General features: G+C 54.0%; 1 protein-coding gene across 1 annotated transcript; it reads right to left on the reverse strand.

Annotated features, from left to right (window-relative positions):
- Positions 1 to 1470: 1470 nt before the first annotated feature.
- On the reverse strand, positions 1471 to 22663 carry STAMBP (STAM binding protein). The gene is made up of 10 exons (XM_074195179.1): positions 22557 to 22663; positions 20126 to 20337; positions 13344 to 13419; positions 12431 to 12526; positions 10830 to 11187; positions 8270 to 8394; positions 6554 to 6691; positions 4022 to 4134; positions 3483 to 3582; positions 1471 to 3024 (listed from the first exon to the last, which is right to left on the reverse strand). Exons 2-10 carry the CDS (start codon positions 20326 to 20328, stop codon positions 2968 to 2970), a joined length of 1266 nt encoding a protein of 421 aa, XP_074051280.1. The 5' UTR covers positions 20329 to 20337; positions 22557 to 22663; the 3' UTR covers positions 1471 to 2967.
- Between the last annotated feature and the right edge of the window lie 1456 nt (positions 22664 to 24119).

The following is a 24119-nucleotide window of genomic DNA, read 5'->3' on the forward strand; positions in this document are numbered from 1 at the left end:
GGAGGTACGGGCTAAACTGGAGGTCCATGTGCAAAGTCCAGGTGGGCCAGGGCCCTTAGTGTCACTCCCTCCCAGCAGCACCCCGGTTTCTAGCTCCTCCACATCGTGGTCTGGCTCAGCCCCATTCAGGTCTCTTCTTAAGAAACCCTTTGACCCTGCCTTGGCTTCCCCATCTGCTTCCTAGCCTTCCCTGCTCTCCCCAGTAGCTCACCAAAGCCACTGGTACTCTTGGTCTTTCTCCTTTGTGGCCCCTCCACCATACCCCATCTCAGGTTCCTCCTCTGTGCCCCATCTTCAGATCTATGCCGGGCACCGTCCTGGGCCTGCCTCCTTCCACCGTGCGCCATCAGCTCCCATGAATTCCCCTCTCACCCCCGAGGTCCAGGCCAGATCTCCCAACCACCAGGATGCAGATGCATCCCCTTCCCACAGTGCCTTCTTGGATCCTCTGGCCCGCCCTCACCCACTTTCCTGCAGTCAGGTGCCTAGTCTGATTTGACATGCCTCTTGGAGCTCCCTCCTCATCACTGTCTGGCCTGACGACTCTAGCGGCCTCTCATTCAAACCCCCCTTTCCACGCACCCTCCACTACATCCTACAACACAGGTCTGGCTAGGTCCTTTCCCTATTGGCCAGAGGCTCGATACACGCGGCTGCATGCTGTCCCGACTGCCCAGTGCCCCCTGCCTTGCTTCAGCCCCCTTCAGAACTCAGGTCACCCACTGACCACCTCCTACATGAGCCATTCCCCATTCCCTATTACTCTAGCTGGGTGACATGTTCCCCACTCCCCAATACTTGCCACCATGAAGGGAATACAATGGATATGAAATATGGACGGGGAGGGAGAATAATGGGAAGCAGGCAGAGTTCACCATATGGAAGGCTTCCTAGGCCTGAGGGTGACTCAACTGTGGACCAGCCCCTCCCCAGCTGCCCTTTCACCCCCAAAGTTATTCATTAATTCATTCCTCAAACCTTAGTCCACAAAGCAGGGACTGCATGGGCCTGAGAGGGACCCCCAGGTATATCCTCTGGCCTCAGGGAATAAAGCAGCACAGGACTAAGAACAGTCAGAATCTGGTTCTGATCCCAGTTTGGTGGGGTACACCTGGGGGGGGCAGGTCAGGAGGGGCTTCAAGAAAGACTTCCCAGAAGAGGCCATTTTGAAGCTGGATCAATACAGCAAAGACAGAGAGGAAGGAATTCTGGGGCAGAAGCAAAGGCATCAAAGGGAGTTGGAAAAGCCTGGGGTGCATGTGGGACATGATCCAGGCTGGCCTAAGGGAGGCTCTGAAGGGAGACCTAGGCAAAGTACTGGGATGAATTCATTGGGGCCACTGAACCACTGAGGGAAGAGGAGGCTGAGACAGTTCAGACAAGCCCGGAGTGTGAGTGTGGACTCACAAACAGCAAAAAATAACAGAAATGCAAACAGATCATGTGGGGGGGGGGGGCTGGCAGGAACACAAACACTCTGGCTGCGGGTGTGAACTGGCCCCACCATTCTGGATACCCAAACTGAGTTCTGCCAAGACCCCTGACGAAACTTCTCCACTCTTGTGTCTCTGCTAGAATGTTATCAGCAGTGCTTCAAAGGGGGCACCCAATGGGGGCACGGTGGGGGCCACCCAAACACACTATTATCTGCATGAATGTCATCAAATACTATTGGGTATAAGAAATGACAATACAAGAATTTCAGAGAAATTAGAAGCTTTGTATGAACTGATGCATGGTGAAAGCAGAAGAACCAAAATAACAGCAGAGACAATGACTAACAATAATGGAAATGCAACTATTGGTGAAAGGAAGCCAAAGTATGTTAAAGACCACCACCAAATCCAAGAACAAAGCAACAAGACCCCAGTCTCAGGGCTCCCTCTTAGCAGAGGCAGACAACTGCCAGGGCAGGGCATGGCGTGGGCTGTTGGCTGAGGTCACAGCACTGGCTTTTCTTTGATACGAGGGAAGCAGAGTTGGGAGGGTGGTACTCCCAGAAATAACTGTGATGTAAAAACAAAAACATCCACACAACTTTTTTTTTTCTTAAAGAAAAAGGACAAAAAGCCAACAGGAGTTCTAAACTACACCTTAATTGGGATACAATGCAAATAAAGGGGGGGGGGGGGAGAAAGCCAAGAAAAACCTGACCAAAGATGTTGGGGGCATGAGATGGCCCAAAAGGTGGCACAAGAACCACCCACAGAAAGGCTTCCTGTCCCAGGGAAAGGGGCACCTCTCTTCCCTCTTAGAACAAGCACGACAATGCGGGCGTGAGAGGGTGGGGCTGCTCTGGGTCTTGTCGGCCTCCAGCCCTGACAGGTGTCCTCCTGCTCCAGCCACTTACTCCAGAGCAGAAGGGAATGGAGGAGTTTATTTAATCACTTTATTTTAGGGGAAAAACTCTCTGGAACCATTTGTTAAACAACAACTGAAACATCCCTGGGCATTGGCAGCGAAGCACTACGCCATTCCCTTTTGCCCACCCTGCCAGGTCGGGGTCTCTGCTGCCCCTTGCTCCGGCCTGGCCCCAGGTCAGGATCGGTCTCAGCTGGGAGATGCCTCCCTGCCCAGGGACACTAGGGCGCCTTAATGGGGTCCCCACAGTTCTGCCTGATTGCTGCTCTCAGGCCCTTCAACTGGCAACAAATCAAGACTGAGCAAAGAGAGAGAAAAGGAGAGTCGAATTAGAGATCGACCAGGAAGTTAGACGAGTGCCATCCGTGTAACCAAAACCAAGCCCACCTCGAATCGTATTCCCTTATTTCTTTTTCACCGGGGAGTTCTGCCTAGCTCACATGCTCTCCCTGGGGGATGCCAGATTTCCTTTTTCGGTTAGAGACTCCTGCATCTAAAGGCAAAGCTCCCCCTGAAGCTCCCAAGCATTTCTGAAGGGTACAGAGAAGGGGCTACGGCACACGGAGAGGGCTGTTACAGTAGCTGGAAGGTGTTAAGGCCAACACTTCATCGGAGGTCAGTGATGATGACTGCCTGGTCCACAACGCTCACGTGACTGCAAGTCTAGAAGGGAAGACAGCCCAGCCTCAAAACCCCGGAAAGTCATCTCTCTTAAAAAGCATGGGGTCCAGGGACTGGGGGGCTGTGCAGAGGTTCCCCAAGTCCCTCATACCCAGGACCCGCTCCCCATGGGGTCCCAGGCAGCCAGGTCCCTGGGAAGGAAGGTGAGCTGACTACAGGTTCTCCCAACCCTCTGGGGGCTCCTTCTGGATGTTTCTCAATGACTTTATGTGTGTAGTTTGGGAGTGATTAAACTCACATGATGGCAAAACCTCAGGAAGACCCCCCCCCAAGGCATCTGTCTGTCAAATTAGGAAATCCTACTGTCTCAAAGGGTTTGGCAACCCAGGCTGGCCAGTGGGTCAGTCCAGTGAAGGGGGTTGTTCCACTAGAGCGGGGTGATTTGGGAGACCGGCCATCTGCCTGGTTGTTCCTGCCTTGTTGGCGGCTCCCATACTCACACAGAACAGAGGCGGATCCTTGCAGTGTGGATGAAATCCTTTCTGGCGACAGGAAGAAATCTCCTCCAGGCCATGGTCTGTCAGCCTAAAGAATCCTGTTCTGAAATGAGTCAAGAGGGTCATTGGTGAACCCCAGTTGCCTGGGGTTGCCCCCCCCTTCTACTTGCTCATCAGCTTTGGGGCTACTCTGCATCTACTTGGCGTGCTCTTGGCAAAGGGGGGGTAAAGCCAGAGCAACAGATCCCCTTCTCCCCCCACCAAAACTGACCCTCCTTATAGAAGCAAGGCCAAAGAGAAATCCTGTAGGAAGAAAGGATGATGTAGTAGGATATTCGGGGGGGGTCCCCAGTTCTCTTTCCAGGCACATTTCCAATCCTTTTCTAATTTCCCTTTGATTAATCTCCAAATGTTCCCTTTAACCTCTGGGGGGCTGCCTCCTCAGCCAAGTATTCATGGATGGACCTGCCAGACTTGCCCCAAGACAGAAGCTTCTGGTGGTCCAGGGGCCTCCCACCCAGAGCCCAAGCTCATCAACTCACTCCTGAAACTTGGGGGAGCAGACGATGGCGATCGACTCGGGTAGCATCATCTGATATGAGCAGTGGGTGTGCAGGTCCACGCTGGAGAGGAAGGCCGTCTGCGTGGGATGAGTCTGGGAGCACAGAGACAAAGGTGGATGGAGACCGGGGGTCAGAGTTCCCAAGAAGAGGGACAGCAAGCACTGGGGTCTGCCCGTGGAGGAAGGGCCAGAGCCTTGGCTTCCTTCCCACCTCTACACGTACTCTGATAAATAAACCTCGGAGAAAGTGGGAAAAGAAAAAGCATCCCAGCCCAAAGAAGCTGCTAGGAGACAAGATGTCCTAGGGACCTCCCCAGCTCCCTGGCCTCAGTTCGGCAGCAAGTGAAGATCTGATCACCTGATCCGACGAGTCGGCTCCAGTGGCGGGATGCCCAGACTCAGAGGCCAAGAGGGAAATGGAGATGCCAAAGGCCTGGAACTGGGGAGGGGGGTAAACTAAAGCTGTTTGGACAGAGGGGGAAAGGTGCCCAAGAAAGAAGGATGCCATAGAGGAAGGACTGACTCCCTTCTAGTTTGAAGTTAAAAGGAGCCACTTGGAGGATTTTCTGCTCAATGCTGAAAACGGAACATTATCTTTGTAACTATCTCTGGTGTGGAAAAAGGTGGGGGAGGAGGGAGGAGGGAGGAGAGAGAAACAGAGACAGACAGAAAGAAGAGGAAAGCACAGCTTCTATGATGGAGAAGGAATGGGATTAGTTGCCCAAATGGGAGGGAAGTCAGACCAAAGAAAGACCAAACTGGGCCAGCAAAGAAGGCAGAAAGATGGGGAGCCATGAGAGTGTCAGAAATGGGAATGAGGGAAGGACAGTCCCAGGGAATTGGTGGAAAGGGCCCTTGGGCAACAGGAAAGAAGAGAGCTGGATGGAGAGGTCCAGGGGACGACAATGGACCCAAAGGCCCTCGCTCTGGAGAGCCTGCATTGAGCCCACAGGGCAGCCTGTGGATGGCCCCAAAGACATCTTGGCATGCCACCTCTTGGCTGGTCCCAACTACCACCTGCCTCCTCGAGTGGTGACAGGAAGGTAGTGATGAAGAGACATCCTGGAACACATGGATGTGGGCATCAGGGTTCATGGTAGGAATGGTGGGAAAGAAGGCTGACTTCTCAGGTCGTGATGGACCCCACATGGCCAGCAGTGGGGAGCCCCTGGAGGTTTCTGAGCGCCCAACAATTAGAGGGGAGAGACTGATGGCAGAATCCTGGGAAGGGCCTTTGGCAGCAGCCTGCGTCTGAAGTTAGACTGGTCTGCCAGGAGGGCATCTGTGAGTCTAGAAAGAAAGGGCCACATTGAAGTAAAGAGAAGGGCAGCTCAAAGATCCAGGAAGATGTCAGGCCTGGGGTCTGGACAGATGGGGGCTGTTCAGAGAAATTGAGGGTGGGGACCCAGCTGGATATGGTGGTGGTGCCCCATGGCAGGGATGGAGAGAGACAAGGACAGAGGCCCACATCTGAGCATCACTAACCAGGATGGACATCAATAGGATCACAACAGGAGAGAAAGATGGGAGAAGAGGGAAAGGAAGGGTGGCCAAGGATAGACCTGGGGCACGTCCCGATAAAAGGGACAGAAGAAACCTGCTAGGCTCCAGGCAGAGGAGGACCCAGGGACAGTCTGAAGATGGTCAGGGAGTGGCTGCCCCTATCTCCCACTTTTAGGGTCAACCAGGTAAAGCTGGAGTTATTATCCCCACTTTACAGATGAGGAGACTGAGGCTCAGAGAGGTCAAGCAGTAACAAAAGCTTAGGTGGACTTGGGTCACTGCCTTGCTTAAAAAACTTGGGGCCTTCCCATGGCCTCAAGGATCTCCTGGGCCAGAAGCGCCTCCTCAGCCCCCCCCCCCCCCAAAGTACATGAATGCTTTCTCTTGGTCTTGCTCATATTTCTAGAGCTGGGTAGGATTTGAACCCAGCCCTTTCCAGCCTCCAATTCCAGCACCCTTTCTACAATGCTATCCACCACAATGAGAAGAATCTGCTGAGGGCAGTGGGGACAAAGAAAAGGAAGGAGTTTGGAGGCCCATGCCATGGGAGAAGCAGGAAATTGTTTATGACCACAAACAGCAGGAGTTATGTGTGAACCTGGAAGGGGAAGAACAGTTTGTGGGGAGGCACCCCCCCCCCAGATGCCATCTCCTTCACATGGTCACAGGATGAGCCCCAGAGAGGACAAAACTAGCAAGAGCCTTATAAGCATCTGCCTGGCTTAGGCCTGTTCCCGGACATCAGGGTTCCCTGTCTGAGATGCCTTCGTGGCCCCTGAGCCAGGGCTCCAACCTCCCCTTGACTCCTGGTTTCTGAGCACGGTTCTGCCACACCCCCAGAGACAAAGACTGGCTGTGACACTCCAGTCGTCCCAGCACCCTGCAGGTGGGAGCAGGGGCACTGAGGAAGCCTGCAGTCCGGCTCCAAGGATGGCAGAAGACAGAGAAAGAAAGCAGACGCTAGTGAGACCCTGACCCAAGGGGCCTGGGGGCTGTGGGTAGCACTCACGTGTATCCAGCCCAGAGTGATGAGGCCCTGCTGATCCTGGATGAGGAACAATTCTTCCTCGTTCTCTGTGTTGCAGTAATCGGGTCCAGAACTTTGCTTGGGGATGAGGACGTGGGTGATGGTAAATTCATTCTTCATCTGTCAGAGGGGACGGAAGAAAAAACCATCATGCTCATCTGACTGGCAAGGGTGGCAGCTGCTGAGGTCTGGCAGGGAGAGCTGGGCCCACTCTGGTGGTCCCAATCCCCATCTCCACTCCATGTCCCTCGATGCCCCAGTGCAGATCCTACAATCCAGGCAAACTGGCTAACCCTCAGACTGTTAAAGCTGGACGATCCCCCAAGATCATCTGGCCCGGGAGTTTGGTTCTTGTGCCTAGGACTCTCTGGATTCCTCAGAAAAATGCTTTTAAATGCATACAATCGAATGCACTGGAGCCAAAGAAATTGAAATGTGCCTAACAAAATATTTTTTCCAAACAAATTTGTGAGCCTCATAAAACAAATTCATTTGGATAAATCTGGCTAAAAAGTGTTTGGGGGAGAGGAGGACGGGCACAAAGGGAAATAGCCTCGAAGAAAGGAAGCGCCACACTTCAGATAGAAGTGGTTTCTGTCCTTGGGGCCGGCCTGTGAGTTGGCTCTATGAGCCCATTTATTTTGGTTTTGTGTGCTTCCTCTTTTTTTTTTGCCTTTTTTTTTAGGTTTTTGCAAGGTAATAGGGTTAAGTGGCTTGCCCAAGGCCACACAGCTAGGTAATTATTAAGTGTCTGAGACCGGATTTGAACCCAGGTACTCCTGACTCCAGGGCCGGTGCTTTATCCACTGCACCACCTAGCTGCACCCCCCCCCCTTTGTTTTTTTTTAAACAAGGCAATGGGGGTTAAGTGTGATTTACCCAAGGTCACACAGCTAGGTAGTTATTAAGTATTTGAGTCTGGATTTGAACTCAGGTCCTCTATACTTCAGGGCCAGTGCTCTATCTACTGCGCCACCTAGCTGCATCAATGCTTCCACTTTGATTACTAAAAAGTTCCTCTGATGTAATTATTGGTCAGAGTTGCCTATTGCGAGGAGGCTTTTTAAGAAATTAAGAAAAGTTCTGGTCATCGTTGGGCTTGGGGGGATGTCTGTGCTAGGAAGCAAGTGGAGCTTGGAAAAGATGAGCGTGTTACTCCAGTCTGGGGTGCAAGCCTCTAGAAGTTTCTAAGACAGCTAAATAATTCAAATGCTAAGAAATTCAAGTGACAAACCATCAGGTGGTTTAAGTTCTGAGAGAAAGGTCAGTGGGGCCTGCCATCTTTACTCCTTTGTTCCTGCCAGCTGCGAGGTGTCACTCTTGCACAGTCCCCAAAGAAGCAACATGTGGTCACACCCTGTAGGTCACCAGGCTCGAGGCCTGGTATATGCCAACGACTTGGTCATCAGAGAGTTGGTGTCCCTCACTAATGAGCCCAGCAGAGTGGACGGCTGCCATCATCTTAGGAATATGCTTAAAATTAGGAAACGTGGAAAAGGCAACATCTAGGGGCACTTATTTCTAACAGCTTCTGTCTCTTGACAGGGGAGGGGCAGAGGGAAGAAAGGCCTCTCCAAATAGGAACAGGGGCCCTACCCATCAGGCAATCTTTGGTCAGGCACAAGTTGGGTTAGGTGACCTCCAAGGGCCTTTCCCATCTGATCTCTGGCAAAAGGCCCCACTGAGGAGTTTGCTTACCAGTTTCCCACAGAGGATCCCACACGTCTCCACACCACGGACAGTATTGGCGTCAGCCAGCTGGAGAAACTGCGGGCAGAGCATCTGGGGTACCACCATATGGCGAAGTCCATCAATTGTAGGCACTGCAAAGGGGAAAAGAGAAAGGTCAGGGGCCACAAGCCTAGGATGTTCAGCTGGCCTCTGCTTTATCAAAACAAAGGCCAGTCCGTGGCATGGAAGGTACATTTCTCCAAGAAAACAGTATCTGAAGCTGGAGATCTGTTTTAGCAAAGGCTATGTGCAGCAGGTTGGTCCCATTTGGCTGAACAGCCAGGTTTTTATTTCCTTTTCTTTTCCATGATGCCCCCTTGGCAGCAGAGGGTGACTTGGGGGACCCCACGCAAGTTCAAACACAGAGGCCCAGCTGCATCCCAGGGCGGACATTATTCAGGAGGTTGGGGCCATGGTAATCAGAATTCTGAAGGGAATGTCCCTGGGGGAGTCAGTTCCAGGGGGAATCTGAGACAATGCAAGTGGTTCAAGGAAATATCTTCAGTGAGACGTGGCTTTCACTTGGCACAGCTCCATCTCTATGTCCCCCTGTCCATTTCTGATGTATGGTCCATGTTTGCTGGTTTCTCTTGTGTAGGCTCGGAACATCAAAGATCAAAATAAGGGATGCCAAGGCCCTCACTAATCATACAAGGAGGGGGCCTGGGCCGGAGGAGCTGCACTGCTGCTTCTTCAGAATGGCTCAGCCTCCTCTGCCTCCCCCTCCCCTTCCTAGGGGGCTCCCTTGGCTACTTCCTTCAAGGCCTTGGGCATGTAGGCAAACTCTTCGCCCCAGGCCCACCTTCATTGCTTCTTTGGCACTCACTTCCCCCTCTGGTCCTTGATGCCTGAACCAGACCAAAAGCTCCTTGAGGGGAGGAACTCTTCTTTGGCTCTGCAGCTCCCAGCAGAAGGCTTGGGCCCAGACACTGTCTTACAGGTCTGCAGGGGAGAAGCAGTGGTACAAAGTGTTGGGCCAGGGCATTGAGAAGATCTGAATGGGAATCTTGCCTCAGAGACTTGTCTGTGTGACCCTGTGCAAGGCACTTAAACCTTTACAGCCTCAGTTTACTCATCTGTAAAATGAGGATAATAACAGACCCTCCCTCCTAGGCCTGTCTGATGAGCAGAGAAGACACGTGTCCAGAACTTTGCGTCTGATGAAGTTCAAAGTTCCCTTCGTTCCCTCCCTGGCTTGCTGTGTGACCTGGACACATAACGGATGATCTCTGAACCTTTGCTTTTCCATCTGAAAAATCGAGGAAACACCCTGCTAGCCTTCCCTCTCCACAACAGACACTAGTATCTCACATAAGGCAGATCTCATAGCGCTACAAGACTGACCTTGGGAGTCAGTTGGCCATAAGCCTAAACAAGTCCAAAACCAAGGGAGAAAGGGAAATCTTATTAAATTTCTGTAAAATTTGCCCAAATATAGGGTAGTTAGGTGGCACAGTGGATAGAGCACTGGCCCTGGAGTCAGGAGGACCTGAGATCAAATCTAGCCTCAGACACTTATTAATTGCCTAGCTATGTGACCTTGGGCAAGTCACTTAAACCCATTGCCTTAAATTTAAAAAAAAAATGTGAGTTCACAAAATGAGAGTTAGGCCAAATGTTGGACAGTGAAGGACCTGGATGAAGAGCTGCTCCGGGCTCCTCTTTCCTGAGCTTCTTTCTGTAATTCATTAGGCAACATTCCTTAACTGGAGCTCCAGAACACCTGACTCAGTTTGAATTTCATTGGATTCTCCTTAAGCAGAGCTTGGAGGGAGGTTTCTACCACATTCTGGCTTCCAAGCCCCTTGCATGCCTGGGATTCCCATCTCTCTTGTTTTCTGCACCTTCTCAGGGAGCTAGTCCTGTACCTACTTTCAACAAGGGGAATCAGGGAGGCCAGAATGGCAGGGTCAAACAACAGAAATTTAGGGAGTGCTTTCAGGGCAAAAACAATTCCTTGGTTTTACAAAAAAAAAAAAAAATAATAAAACCAGTTAGGTGCAAATTGGAGTCTAAGAGATGCAGAATTTCCTTTGAACGGATGATGGAGGTACTGAGAAAAACTCCAATCCCTCCATGACCCTCACGCCATTCTCCAACAGTGTGGCTCTCATGCCAAGGATGCTATTCTTAGGAAACCCAGCAGGGCTCCCCACTTGCCACGTGGCCTAGAGTGAAGGCCCTGTTCTCCACTGTAGCTGTAATGCCTAGTGTGTGGTACAGGAGAGGAAGCAACAAAATGCAGGAAATGTTCAAGTGGGTTTCTGCAACCCAACTTTTTTTTTGTTTTTTTTTTTGCAAGGCAAATGGGGTTAAGTGGCGTCACACAGCTAGGTAATTATTAAGTGTCTGAGACCGGATTTGAACCCAGGGACTCCTGACTCCAGGGCTGGTGTTTTATCCACTGTGCCACCTAGCCCCCCCATGCAACCCAACTTTTTAGCTGGTGGGACTGGGGGCATTTTTAACCTGGCCTCTTATGGAGACCAACCACAAAGGTCAAGAAAAGAACTAACGGGGGACTCACTATGTTCTGGGCTGCTCAGAGCTCCGGGCTTCAAGGACCTGTCCACCATCGGGGGTTTGGCTGGCAGGGGTCCCAGGCTGGGTAGGCCAGGTGAGGTCACAACCACATCTGTGGGAGGCCTCTCCACCCCAGGCACCAGGGGACCATCTGTGATCACAGGATCCACATCTGGCTTCCCAAACTCCTGCACTATCCGGAGCCGTTCCTTCTCCAGCTCCTGCCGACGGATCATTTCCTCAAAGGCATGAAATTGTTCCTGTTCTGCTTGCTGCTGCTTCTGCTGGGCTACCCTTTGTCGCTCCTCTTCCAGCTGCTGCTGGATGGCCAGGTTCCGAGCAAACTCCTCCGTTTCTTTCTTCTGCAAAGACACAAAGTGATCTGGGCTCACTCCAAAGTGATCAAACCTCAAGAAAACTCATCAGAAAGATTCCACCCAGGTCTCATTGTGCCCCCACCCCATATACACTTCCCTTCTGTAGCCCCTTCTTTCTGGAGCTAGTCCTCATTCTCTCTTGACTGGGCTATCGCAATGGCTTCTGACTGACTTCCCAGCCTCAAGTCTCTTCCCACTACCCTCAGCTGCTAATGGGATTTTCCCAGAGCACATTTCTGACCACATTCCCCACTCCTCAGTGAAGTTCTGTGCCTCCCTAATACTTCTAGAGTGAACTACAAAGTTCTTTGGGGGGCACTGAAAGCTCATCCCACTTTGGTGGCAGTCCTCCCCTCCATTTACTGGTGAACCACACCGGCAGGTCTGTTGTGTCCTGTCCATTTGCATTCATCTCTCATCTCTGCACCTTTGCCTTGGGCTAGTCTACAATGTTCTCCCTTCACATCTCCACCTCTTAGAAGCCTCCTTCAAGACTCGACTCCAACCCTATGAGGACATGAGGCTCCTGCCTAGGCTTTCTCCCTAAAGCTCCCTTCTCTTCACCCATGCCTATCTATGTATCCAAGGATCAATGTGGGCTCCTGGAGAGCAGAGGTTGCTCCATGTCTCACGAGCACTTCACCCAAGCCTAGACACACTGACTATCCCCCTCCTCTGCTGCTTGGCCCTGGAGCCCCCTCTGCCAAGTCAAGGATTCTCACGTGGTCCTGTGGACTCCAGTCCTTTGTTTCCCTGAATTCCTATTGCATTTATTGGAGGCATTTCTCCATATTTCAGCATTTTGCATCTATATACATCTTGGAATAGGTAGCACAAGCATTCTTGGCTTCTTTTTCACAATTGAGGAAATAGACTCGGAGAGACAAATGGCCTAGAAACCCTCTCCAGACTTTGAATCAGAAAGACTTGGGTTCCAATTTAGACTCAGATGGTTCCTGGCTGTGTGATCCTGGGCAAGTTACTTATCCTCTGCCTGCCTTGGTTTTCTTCTCTATAACATGGGACTAATAGAAGCACTTACCAGCCAGGGTTGTTGGGAGTGCTCCAAAGAGATAACAGACTCAAAGTTTGCCAACTCTAAAGTGCTTATAGAAATAGATGAACTCTGAGGGGGCCTTTCAGAGATGGCTATCTCCTGGCAGGAGGAGCTGGCCTGGCCTGCTAATCCATCATCCCAGGGCTCCCTTTTGTCTTAGGCCGTACTGACCTTTCTCCCAGTGTATTCCACATATTCTTTGGTATATCTTTTTAACAGCTCCTTCTTCAACTCTTCTGCTTTGGGAAAGGCAATCTCCTTTAATTTCTGGGATGAAAACAGAGAGACGGATGTTAAGGGGCACCGCCATCTTGTCCCCTCCTGACTAAATGCACAGTGTTAACAATGAATTAGAGAGCAGATGCAGAAATGACTTAAGAGCCCCCCCCCCCCCCCAAGAGCAATCTGAGACATCTTTTCCTTGCTCCTCTGCAGAGTTGGGAAGCCCGTAGGGAGGGGGATTTCAGATCTTGTCATGATTCTGATCAGTTCTGGGTTATTTTTTTCTCTGCCTCCTCTTTTTCTTTTTCAACTTCTTTGCTGGGGCAGCTAGGCGGCGCAGTGGATGGAGCATAGGTCTTGGAGTCAGGAGGATCTGAGTTCAAATCCAATCTCAGACAAGTTATAATAATTACCTAGCTGTGTGACCTTGGGCAAGTCACTTAACCCCAATGCTTTGCAAAAACAAACAAACAAAAACCAAATCAACTTCTTTGCTATGGGGCATGACTCTTGAGGAGTGGGAAGAAGAGTGATACAGCAATGAAAAAACAGAAGATACTGGTTCAGATAAAAAAGCCAAGAGGGCAGCTAGGTGGTGCAATGGCTAGAGCGCTGGCCCTGGAGTCAGGAGGACCCGAGTTCAAATCCTGCCTCAGACACTTAATAATTATCTAGATGTGTGGCCTTGGGCAAGTTACTTAACCCCATTGCCCTGAAACAAAACAAAACAAAACAAAAAAAGCCAAAAGGACTGCAGCAGGCTGAGTTGGCCGAGGTAGACACTACTCTGTCAATACTGGGCAGGCACCTCTCATGGGGAGGGTGGTGCTGGGGGAGGGTCTGTGTGAGTGAGTCAGCTCACCTTCACTGTGTCTTTCTTTTCAGGGATGACCGCTGTCTTGTAGTCTCTATGCTTCGGTAACTTCTCAAGAAAAAGCCTAAGAGAGAAAAGAGTGAAGTGATTATGCCCCCAGGAAGAAGGCACAAGAACTGGACGTGATGTGCCTCTGGTTGCTGGCCCAGCACGAGTGGTCAGGATTGACCTTGGCAGGCAAGAGCAGGGATATGCAAGGCGGTAGCAATGCCTCCCCAGCAAAGGTGGGCAAGGGGGGCACAGCTCCCAGCAGCCCAGGCCTCGTAGATGGCCCTGGAAAAGCCAGGTCAGGTCCACACAAACAGGCCACCATATGGTCTGAAGAAACTTGACTCAAGCCTGTCCCAGTCCTTGGACATCAAAGTCAAAGATCTTTGGACTTTGCAGAGAAGCATTTTTGAAAGGGAGAACTCAATGGCAAAAGGGACTTTTCAGGAAATAGTTGTGGGACCCCGGGTGCTGGCGGGACTCTGGCAGGCCTGGGGTCTGGTGAAAGGGGGCCCTTTGGGGGCTCCGTGCCCCTTCAGGGACATCTGAGAACCATGCAACATGCTGCTCCCTGTCCCGGAGGCCAGATTTAAACATCGGTGTGTTGGGTGCAAGTTTCTCTTTCTTGGCCAGAGATTACGAGGTTAAATCCTCTCTCCCTTCAGCAGTCCTCCCAACAGACAGGAAGGCAGGAAGGTGGCCCCTCAGCTGCGCCAAGTGCCAGTCTTTAGAGAAAGCCATTGGGCCAGACCGACTTGGATATGTTCAATGAGGGTCTCAATTTTGCTGCACGTAGAAATCTGCCTTCAGCAGTTTGCAGACATGAGAGAGGCCCGGGACTGGGGATGGCTTGGAATAGGCCACAATCCAAATAAACAGAAGCTAAGGCCAAAACAAACACCAGGAGCCTCAACTGCCAAGGGCTGGGAGATCCCAGAGCCGTGCCGCCCAGCTGGGCCCATGGCATTCGCTCTGTTGTCAGGAGTCGAGGCAGGAGAGGCTTGGGCTGGGAGGAGACAGGCCAGAACAGAAGCCTCGGCTGGGGGCCAGCAGAGAGGCCAGGAACAAAGGTTTCTGCCCACCAGTAACCTTGGGAATCCAGATGCTGCTGCAAAGGAAATCCAGGCAGAGCACCCTGTCAGTGTGACCACCCAGGGGCCGGCCTGCCCACTCCCCCGCTTCCTCTGGTGTCTGAGGCCAGAGTTGAGCTCAGGTCTTCCTGACACCAGGGCCCGTGCTCCACCCACTGTGCCACCTAGCTGCCCCTAATTCCCATTTTTTTTTGTTTTTTCCAAGGCAATGGGGTGAAGTGACTTGCCCAAGGTCACACAGCTAGGCAAGTATTAAGAGTCTGAGGTCACATTTGAACTCAGGTCCTCCTGTCTCCAGGGCCATCTATCTAACTGTGCCACCTAGCTGCCCTTACTAATTCCTATTTTTAAGACACTTAAGACTCTCATGAGGGGACAGTAGTTACAAAGAGAAAACAGCTTTGATGTGATGCTGGCAGGAGAGTGACTTGCCCGAAGTCACTAGAAGAGTCAACTTTTTTTCAAAGAGAAAACAGCTTTGATGTGATGCTGGCAGGAGAGTGACTTGCCCGAAGTCACTAGAAGAGTCAACTTTTTTTTTTTTTTGCTAGGCAATGAGGTTAAGTGGCTTGCCCAAGGCCACACAAGCTAGGTAATAAAAGTGTCTGAGGCTGGATTTGAACCCTGGTACTCCTGACTCCAGGGCCGGTGCTTTATCCACTACGTCACCTAGCTGCCCTGAAGAGTCAACTCTTAATGGGAAAACAGTACCCAAGAGTCTTAAGGGCAGCTAGATGGCACAGTGGATGGAGCATTGGGCTTCAGAGTTCAAATCTGACCTCAGACACAAAAGACCAGTGCTGGGACCCTGGGCAAGTCACTTAATTCCATCTGAAACTGGAGATGGAAATGGTCAAACATTGCTGCATTTTGTCAAGAAAACCGCAAGGGCAGTTGGCCCACAGGGACACGAAGGGAAGGGTCAGATGGAACTGAAGAGCAACAGCAGATTAAAAAGAGTTTCAGCTTCCAGAGATGGATGACTTGGAGGTGGAAGGCCTGTCAGAGATCACCTGGTCCGACCTCTCATTCCACAGATCCAGGAAACTGAGGTTCAGGGAGGGTCAAAGCTGAGGCCAGGTGAGAGAGGGGGGAGCTTCCCACCCTGCAGAAGCTATAGTCAGGAGTCCCTTTTCCCCTAAGACCACTGAGGGCCCTTACACCTCCTGCCACCAGGGCCAGGGCCCCATCTGCTCTGCCAAACTCCCCATGGGCAGCTTCCCTGGCCAGGGAATAGAATTCCCCAAGAATTGTCCTGCTGCCAGCCCCCACCACAAAGATGACACCCCTCAGCATGGCAGCAGGTCCTGAACACCCACAGGCCATGCGTGCACATAGTTGTGGGGTCATGGCTGATGGGGGCCCAGGGAAGGCAAACAGGTCAGAAAGAAAAGAGGTTCATTAAAAGCAGCCCAGAGGCCCCTGGCATCCCTCCCTTTGCTGCAGCGCTGGCCAGCAGAGCCATCGGCAAGTTGTGAGGAAGAGATTTTGGTTGTGAGAGAGGAAATGCTGAGCGGCTTCATGGCCCCCTTCCCTGGAAGCTCAACCGATGCCCATAAAAAGCTTTGAAAGTGGTCAGGGCAGGAGTGGCTACTGCTCGTGTTAATCAGGGAAAAATGCACCCCATTTATCCTGCTGAGGATGCTTCCCTTCAACTGGGACTACAAAAGGCAGCACATTCCAAGAGGAAGAGGGCGGGGGGGGGGGTCTTCTGGGAAACCACAGACTCCAGACTGGAGGAGCTCATCTGGTCTTTATCTGCTGCCAACTGCTCATTCAAGCCTTTTTTTTACCTTCTTTGGGGCCTGGACCCCTCAGGCACTCAACCTGGCCAAGCTGGGGCCTGGTTGCCAACATAAAATAAAATATTGGAGGACAAAAGAAACCCTAAGTTAGCAAAAGCAGAGATAAGGGTCCCCCTACCCCTCATCCAAGTACATGGACTGAGAGCTCCCCATGGACTCTGGACCCTCAGGTGAAGAACTCTGGCTTGGGGAGCTATTTGCAGGGTGAGGCTGAGATGGGGAAGAATCAGGGGCCTGGCACACCAGCTACATGGAGAGTGGGGTGCAATCCCAGCAGTTACTAGGCACATCTCATGGCAGAAGACAGACTGGGGTGGCTATCTCACTGAGCCCCTGACCAAGGGCCCCCACTTGGGCCTACCCCTGCATTCTCTCATTCTTGAGGTGGGGGAGGGCTGTCCAAAGGTCTGAGTACCTTTAGTCAGTGAGTCTTCTTTTTGTCTGTCTCAGTCTCTGCAGCTATCACAGTGACCAGCACATAGTAGGTGCTTCATCACACTTGGTCCTTCCTCTCCCAGGGGTGTAGACCTTTCCCTGACCCTGACCTTCTCTCTCTCAATCAAGCAGTTGCCCAATTCTTTTCCCACTGACTTTTGAGAAGGTCCGCTATTTGAGGGCAGGGGCTGTTCTGGACCTTTCTTTGGGTGCTCAGTGCTTAGCCAGGCCCACTTGGCTGACTCTGCCTCAGCCTACCTTTAGGGAGGGCCGCTGGTGAGACTCTCCACTGCCCATCCACAGCTCTGCTCGTCTGGAGTCATAAGATGGGATTCCCTGGGCCCTGTGGCCATAGGGCCCCCCTCCCTTTCCACCCCCCCCCCCACCATTAGACTGTAAGCTCCTCGAGGACAGGGACTGGTTTTCTTTCTCTTATTTGTTCTCAGTTCTAGGTGCTTTAGAAATGTTTGCTGGATTGCCTCGGCTGCTCCCTCCCCAGGCTGAGCGAGCAGTGGGTCTCGTAAATGTGAAAGCATTAGACGAATGGGAATGATCATGTTCAGAAATAGTGGGAAATGCTACCGGGAGGTCAATGACCTGGTGAGCTCTCTGGCAGGACTTGCTGGACCCCTACCTGACCTGATCTAGGGCTGGAGCCCCACTGGGGCAGGGAGACACTCGGGGCCTGGGCCACGTTTTTTCATATTCACTGCTGAGAAGACACGCATCCCCACTCCCTTAGCCTGTGAGAGCTACAGGCTTTCCGACAAGCTCCAAGGAATTAAAGCCCCACTCTCAGCCCTTTCCTCTCAGAGCTTCCTGGGCAGCAGGGAAGCCAGGACTCCTTGGGCCAACCTTGCTGCTTGTTGGCACTCACTGAATGCCCACCCGGAGGCCTGGGGGTGGCCTCACAGCAGGGGCAGATCCTCAGCAGCAGCAAAGCAAATGAACCTGATGGGAAGGAAAGGTGTCTCTAAAAAGGTTTGATCTGTTGGCCTCTTTCTGGGAAGAATCTACTCACGACAGAGGTGTCTAAGTTTTTTTGTGAGACAGAGTTGTGGACCTCTGGGCTCAATATACTTAGGGCACAAAGAAAACCAATTCTATTGACATGAGATCAAAATTGAGTAAAGACAAATTGAGAGAGAGACTGAGTGAGTGTGTGTGTGTGTGTGTGTGTGTGTGTGTGTGTGTGTGTGTGTGTGTATGTGAGAGATGTGGTGGTGGGGGAACACTCATAACAAGCCTGTGGAGCTTCACTCTTAGAGGACGGGGGCGGGGGGGGGGGAGGCACCATCAGGTGGCAAAACCAACACACCTCAAACTAACACCATTTTCTCGTGTGGGGCTCTTCACCTTTGCTGTATCCTGGGCCCCCATAGGGGACCAGAACCTGCACTGTGCAGCTCCTCAAACCCAGAACCAGCACTGTGCAGTTCATCAAATCCTTGGAATGATCTTTTTAAGTGGATAAACTAGAGTAGAAAATAAAGCAAACCAACTGTACACATCCACCTAGCTCTAAGAAAAAGGAGCTCCTGGCCCTGGGTGAGATACCTGGCAGTGCTTGGCATTGCAGAATCACTGAGCAACCTGGGCCCTGAGATTTTCAAGGTTTGCTTGACTCTCTGAGCCACTCACCACCACAGGGAGAAGAGAGAAGGGAGAAAGGGAAGAGAGAAGCCAGTGAGACCAATGATCTCACCTTCTGAAGGTTGTTTTATGCCAGTGGGTGAGTGCTCACCCAGAGAATGGCCAAAAGAGGAAAAGTAGGCCAGTGAGGCCCTGACAGCAGGATTAATTCCTTCTTGATTTAGAAGGCTAATTTTGTTGAGGCAGCTAGGTGGCACAGTGGATGGAGCACTGGCCCTGGAGTCAGAAGGACCTGAGTTCTAATCCAGCCTCAGACACTTAATAATTACCTAGCTGTGTGACCTTGGGCAAGTCACTCAATTCCATTGCCTTGCTACAAAACCAAACAAGATCTCATCTGTTCCTCATGAAAATAACCTGTAAGGGAGGTAGTTCAGGCTATTATTGGCCCCCTTTCCATATAAGAGCACCAAGGCATAGACAGCTAGAGTGGTGAATGCAGTATTTACCCCAGCTGTCTCCTGATTCAGTCTATCTCTCCGTTACACCACACTACCTTCTCTTCCATGTTAATATTATTAATTTTTTCCCAAACAATCCTGACTCTCTCCTAGGACACTGCCTCACCCTGAGATGGTGTGCTCCCTAAACACGATGACTGGCTTCCGGAGAGGCCCTGCACATTGTTTATAATCAATATGTTCCATGATCAGGGTCACTAAGGTGAAGGACAGAGCAGGTGATCTGTCAAAACATTGGGCTGGGGGCCACAGATCCCCCAAAGGGACTGTGGGAAACTTTCAAGGGCTCTGTGAACTTGGATGGTGAAATAGAATTCTTTTCTCTAGTTTCTAACCGAATAGAATCTTTCCTTCAGTTATTTAAAACCAGGATTCTGAGAAAACCCCTAAGCTCGACTAGATTGCTAAAAGGGGGGGGCATAAAAAACTCCCCCAAAAAACTAGGAATGGTTCTTGTAGAATCCCAGATCTGGAGCCAAATCCCCTCCTCTGCCTCCTTCTTGCCTCTCTGGGCCTTGGTTTCCTCATTTGTCACATGCAGGGGTAGATGATCAGATCTAGAGCTCCTTCTAACTCTAAATCTAGAATTCTCCCAACCACCCGGAAAGAGAGGGAATTTCTACTGAATCCATACAACCTCAAAAGCAAGGAGAATTTGGGCTCCTAAAAAATCTTGGCTCGAACTCCAGGCCTTGCTCCCATTCTGGGATGGATGAGTCCACAAGCTCAGCAGCCCGCATGCCTCTCCAAACCTCTCTCCCTCAGTCATCGCCCTAGGCTGGGCCTCACCACCTGTACCTGGGCTCCTAAATAGTCTCCTAAGGGCTCTGCTTGCCTCCGCAGTCTGCAGGATAAGGCCCCAGCCTTTGGGTTTGCCTAGCACTCTGGGTTCTCAGCTGCTACCCTTGTTGGGCCTTCTGTGACCTTTATGATGCAGTGATTCTGGCACTCTTGCCATTTCTTACATGTGATACTTCCTTTCCTACCTCTGAGCCTTTTTCCTGTCAGTCCCTCCTCAGTTCTGACTTTTCTCCATGTCCGCTCTCCTTCAGTACACTGCTCAGAGGTCACCTACTGTCTCAGGCCTCTCCAGCCTGGCTCCTGGAGCACTCCAGGGCAGGGAGTGTCTGTGTCTTGGTAGCCCTGGCACATGTTGGGAACTTAAGAAATGTTTGTTAATTGACCCACAGGTGCTCCTATTACATTATGTCCAACCTTCCGCAGCAGCAGCATCAGAAAGGCTCTTCAGTGCTAGTGGTCAGGAGGAAATGCAGACCCCTGAGGCAGGAACACAACCGCCCCAGGGCAGTGAAGGGTGGAAGGGAAGGGGGTCTTACGTGATGTATTTGTTGTAGAGGATGAAGGCGTGCTCGATGTTGCCCTCCTCAGAGTAAATGGACGCCATGCGGATGATCTCCACTCCCGAACGAAAGTAGCGGCGTGGGGGAACATCTTCACTGACCTCCACTGCACTGCCAACCTGGATGAGGGCTCTGACCCTCTCTTCAGGGGGAAGGCTCACATCTCCGTGGTCGGGCATCAGGATGTTCTGGAATGGCAGACAGAAAACAAGTGGTCCTTAGAGATGTTGCCCACCATGTTCACCCTCACAATTACAATCCCCAGAGGGTATTAGTTCAGCCTGGGCCTGCCAAGGAGACTCTTTTCCACTGATGGTCTCGGGTCTTGTTTCTGAATTCCTTTAGGAAGGTTCCATTGCCCTTCAGAGCATATCTGGATGCTAGAAGTCTCTCCTCATGTCTAGAACCACCACCATTAAGGATAGCTATCATTGTTATAGAAAGTGGGACCCTTGGGGGCAGCTACAGGTGGTGTAGTGGATAGAGCACTGGCCCTGCAGTCAGGAGGATCTGAATTCAAATCCAGCCTAAGACACTTAATAATTGCCTAGCTGTGTGACCTTGGGCAAGTCACTTAACCCCAATGCCTTAAATAAATTAAAAAAAATAAAGTGGGAACCTCACAACACCCTGGGAAGGAGGGGCTGTTCTATCAAATGTCTTTCCCTACAACTTCCCCCCCCCCCCCCACAGAACAAGGCCTTGACATAACAGTTCTTCCAAAGCTTTCAGAGCTGTCCCAGTCCTGAGGGGCTGCCCCCCTCTGGAGGCACCTCAAGTCCATCCTTACTCTTGTGCAATGTTCCTAAGGATTTAGTCTGGGGTGGTCTTGCTTCTGTTGGCTATTGTATTGCATTCATAACTTCTACTAAAATGGCAATCCACACAAAACCTCAGATCTTTTTCAAAACCTATATTCAGCTGGTCTTCTCTATGGCCCCAAGTATCAGAGATTCCCATCTTCTTGTCCATAAGCAGTTATTAAAAGCTGAAGGGGTAAAAACATCACTTGTACAAAACTATTCCTAGCAGCCCTGTTTATGGTGGCAAAGAATTAGAAATGAAGTGAATGTCCTTCGATTGGGGAATGGCTTAACAAACTGTGGTCTATGTATGTCATGGAACACTAATGTTGTACTAGAAACCAGGAAGGATGGGAACTCAGGGAAGCCTGGAGGGATTTGCATGAACTGATGCTGAGTGAGACGAGCAGAACCAGAAAAACACTGTACACCTTAACAGCAACATGGGGGGATGATGAACTTGGATGGACTTGCTCATTCCATCAGTACAACAATTGGGAACAATTTGGGGCTGTCTGTGATGGAGAATACCGTCTGTATCCAGAGAAAGAACTGTGGAGTTTGAACAAAGACCAAGGACTATTTATTACCTTTAATTTAGAAAAAAACCCCATTATCTTATTATGTAATCTTGCTCTCTCTTATACTTTATCTTTCTTCCTTAAGGATCTGATTTCTCTCCATGTAGACCATAGAAACAAAAGACTAACAGAATACCTTCTGTGGGGGGTGGGGAGAGGGAAGCAAGATTAGGGGGAAAATTGTAAAACTCATTACAATCTTTTTTTTTAAGTTTCTGCAAGGCAGTGGGGTTACGGCTTTCCCAAGGCCACACAGCTAGGCCATTATTACCGTCTGAGGCTGGATTTGAGCTCAGGTCCTCCTGACTCCAGGGCCGGTGCTCTATCCACTGCACCACCTAGCCCCCCCCCCCCCCCCCCCCCGCCCCACAATAAAATCTTTCTAAAGAATAAAAGAAGTTGCAAGAAACTTAAAGGGGGACAATTAAAACCAAAGCAGTAACACATTTCAGTTCTACATTAAGACAACCACCCTGGAGCGGGCCAGTCGCGGCCCGGGGCACGAGGAGGGGAGGGGGCGCGGCCCGGCCTGGGGAGGGGGCTGCCCCGCCCGGGGCCCAGGGAGCCGGGCTCAAGGCGCCGTGCCCGGCGTGCGGGGGCAGCGGCCAAGCCACCCCCGGGCCCTGCCGGAGGGCACGGCGCCCCCGAGGCGGGCGGAGGCCGCCGCAGAGACGGCCCGGCCCGGGGGGCTGCCCCGACTGCTGCCCGCTCCTGGCGGGCTCCGGCGGGGCCCGGGGGCCGGGTTCAAGTCCGGCCCGGTCACCGGGCCCCCCGAAAGGCCGCCGCGAGCCGCGGCCCCCCGCCTCCGGGAGGGCCCCGGACGGGGGCCCCGCGGTGCTGGGGAGGGGGCGCCGGGCTGCGGGCCTCGCCCGAGGTCACGGGGGGCGGACTGGCACTCGGGGCCTCCGGGCGCCCCCCAGCTTAAGGAGGAGCCCGTCCGGGGTCCGGGGCGGGGCGGGGGCCGAGGGCCAGAGCCGGGGGGCGGGAGGCGGCCCGCGCCCCTCCCCCCCGCGCCCCACTCACCCGCCTCTCCGCTTCCGCGGTCCGGGCCGCCCCCAGCCTCCTTCTCGGCCCTCCGCGCCCCGCCCCCGGCGCCCAGGCTGACGTCACGTCCGGCGCGGAGGCTCGGGCCCGCCCCCCGGCGCGGCCGGGCCAATGGCGGGTCCGGGAGCGGAGGCCCCTCGGGCCGGGCCGGGCCGCCGCGCAGCCGCGCCCCCCGCCCTCCCGCTCTGCTTGGGTTTTTCCACCCGGAAGGCTCGGCGGGTTGCCCCTCCCCCGCTGCCCGGCGCCTGCTGCACATGCGCGCTGCGGCCGAGGCGGCCCCGCCCCGTGCGCTCCCTGCCCCCGGGCTGCCCCGCCCCCTCCCGGCTGCAGGCCCTGACCCCGCCCGCATGGCCCCGCCCCGCCCCGCCCCCGGCGCACCTGCTACAGGGCCCCGCCCCCAGCCCCGCCCCCGGCGCCTCTGCCGCACGGCCCCGCCCCTCCCCCGGCCCCTCTCCCGCACGGCCCCGCCCCGTCCCGCCCTCTCTGCCGCAGGCCCCGCCCCGCCCCGCCCCCTCTCTGCCGCAGGCCCCGCCCCTCCCCCGGCCCCTCTCCCGCACGGCCCCGCCCCCGCCTCGCCCCCGGCGCCTCTGCCGCAGGCCCCGCCCCCTCTCTGCCGCACGGCCCCGCCCCGCCCCGCCCCTTCTCTGCCGCAGGCCCCGCCCCCGCCCCGCCCTCTCTGCCGCAGGCCCCGCCCCCTCTGCCGCACGGCCCCGCCCCGTCCCGCCCTCTCTGCCGCCCTGCCCCGCCCTGCCCCGCCCTCTCTGCCTCACGGCCCCGCCCCGTCCCGCCCTCCCTGCCGCACGGCCCCGCCCCCGCCCCGCCCTCTCTGCCGCACGGCCCCGCCCCGCCCTCTCTGCCGCACGGCCCCGCCCCGCCCCCGCCCCGCCCCCTCTCTGCCGCAGGCCCCGCCCCCGCCCTCTCTGCCGCACGGCCCCGCCCCGCCCCGCCCCTTCTCTGCCGCAGGCCCCGCCCCCCGCCCCGCCCTCTCTGCCGCACGGCCCCGCCCCCCGCCCCGCCCTCTCTGCCGCACGGCCCCGCCCCCGCCCCGCCCTCTCTGCCGCACGGCCCCGCCCCCGCCCCGCCCTCTCTGCCGCAGGCCCCGCCCCGCCCCGCCCCCTCTCTGCCGCAGGCCCCCGCCCCGCCCCGCGGAGCCGGACTGACCAGAGGCCCCGGGCTGGCGGACTCTGGGCCCGGGCCCCGGCACTGTTCGCGGCCCCTTCGGACCAGACGCCGCCCGTGCTCGGCAGGGCGGGCCCAGGCCCCCGCGCCGCCCCTCCGGGGAGCCCGCAGCCAGCGCGAGATGCCCGCCGCCGTGCGGTGGCCCGGCCCGGGCAGCCCGGGACTGGACAGGGCAGCCCCTCCGGCCGCCCCGCCTCCCCGGGCCGCCCGCGGCCTCGGATCGCTCCCGCAGCGCCCTCGGGCACGGGCGGCTCGAGGCCTCCCTGGGAGGGCTCGGGCCGCCGCCTCACCAGTCGGGCTCCCCGGACATGAAGGTTCACTTGGCCGCCAGACTGGGCGCTTTGGTCCCCGCGAGCCTGGGGG

The sequence above is a fragment of the Macrotis lagotis genome, chromosome 1 (assembly GCF_037893015.1).
Source record: "Macrotis lagotis isolate mMagLag1 chromosome 1, bilby.v1.9.chrom.fasta, whole genome shotgun sequence".
Lineage (NCBI taxonomy): Eukaryota > Metazoa > Chordata > Mammalia > Peramelemorphia > Peramelidae > Macrotis > Macrotis lagotis.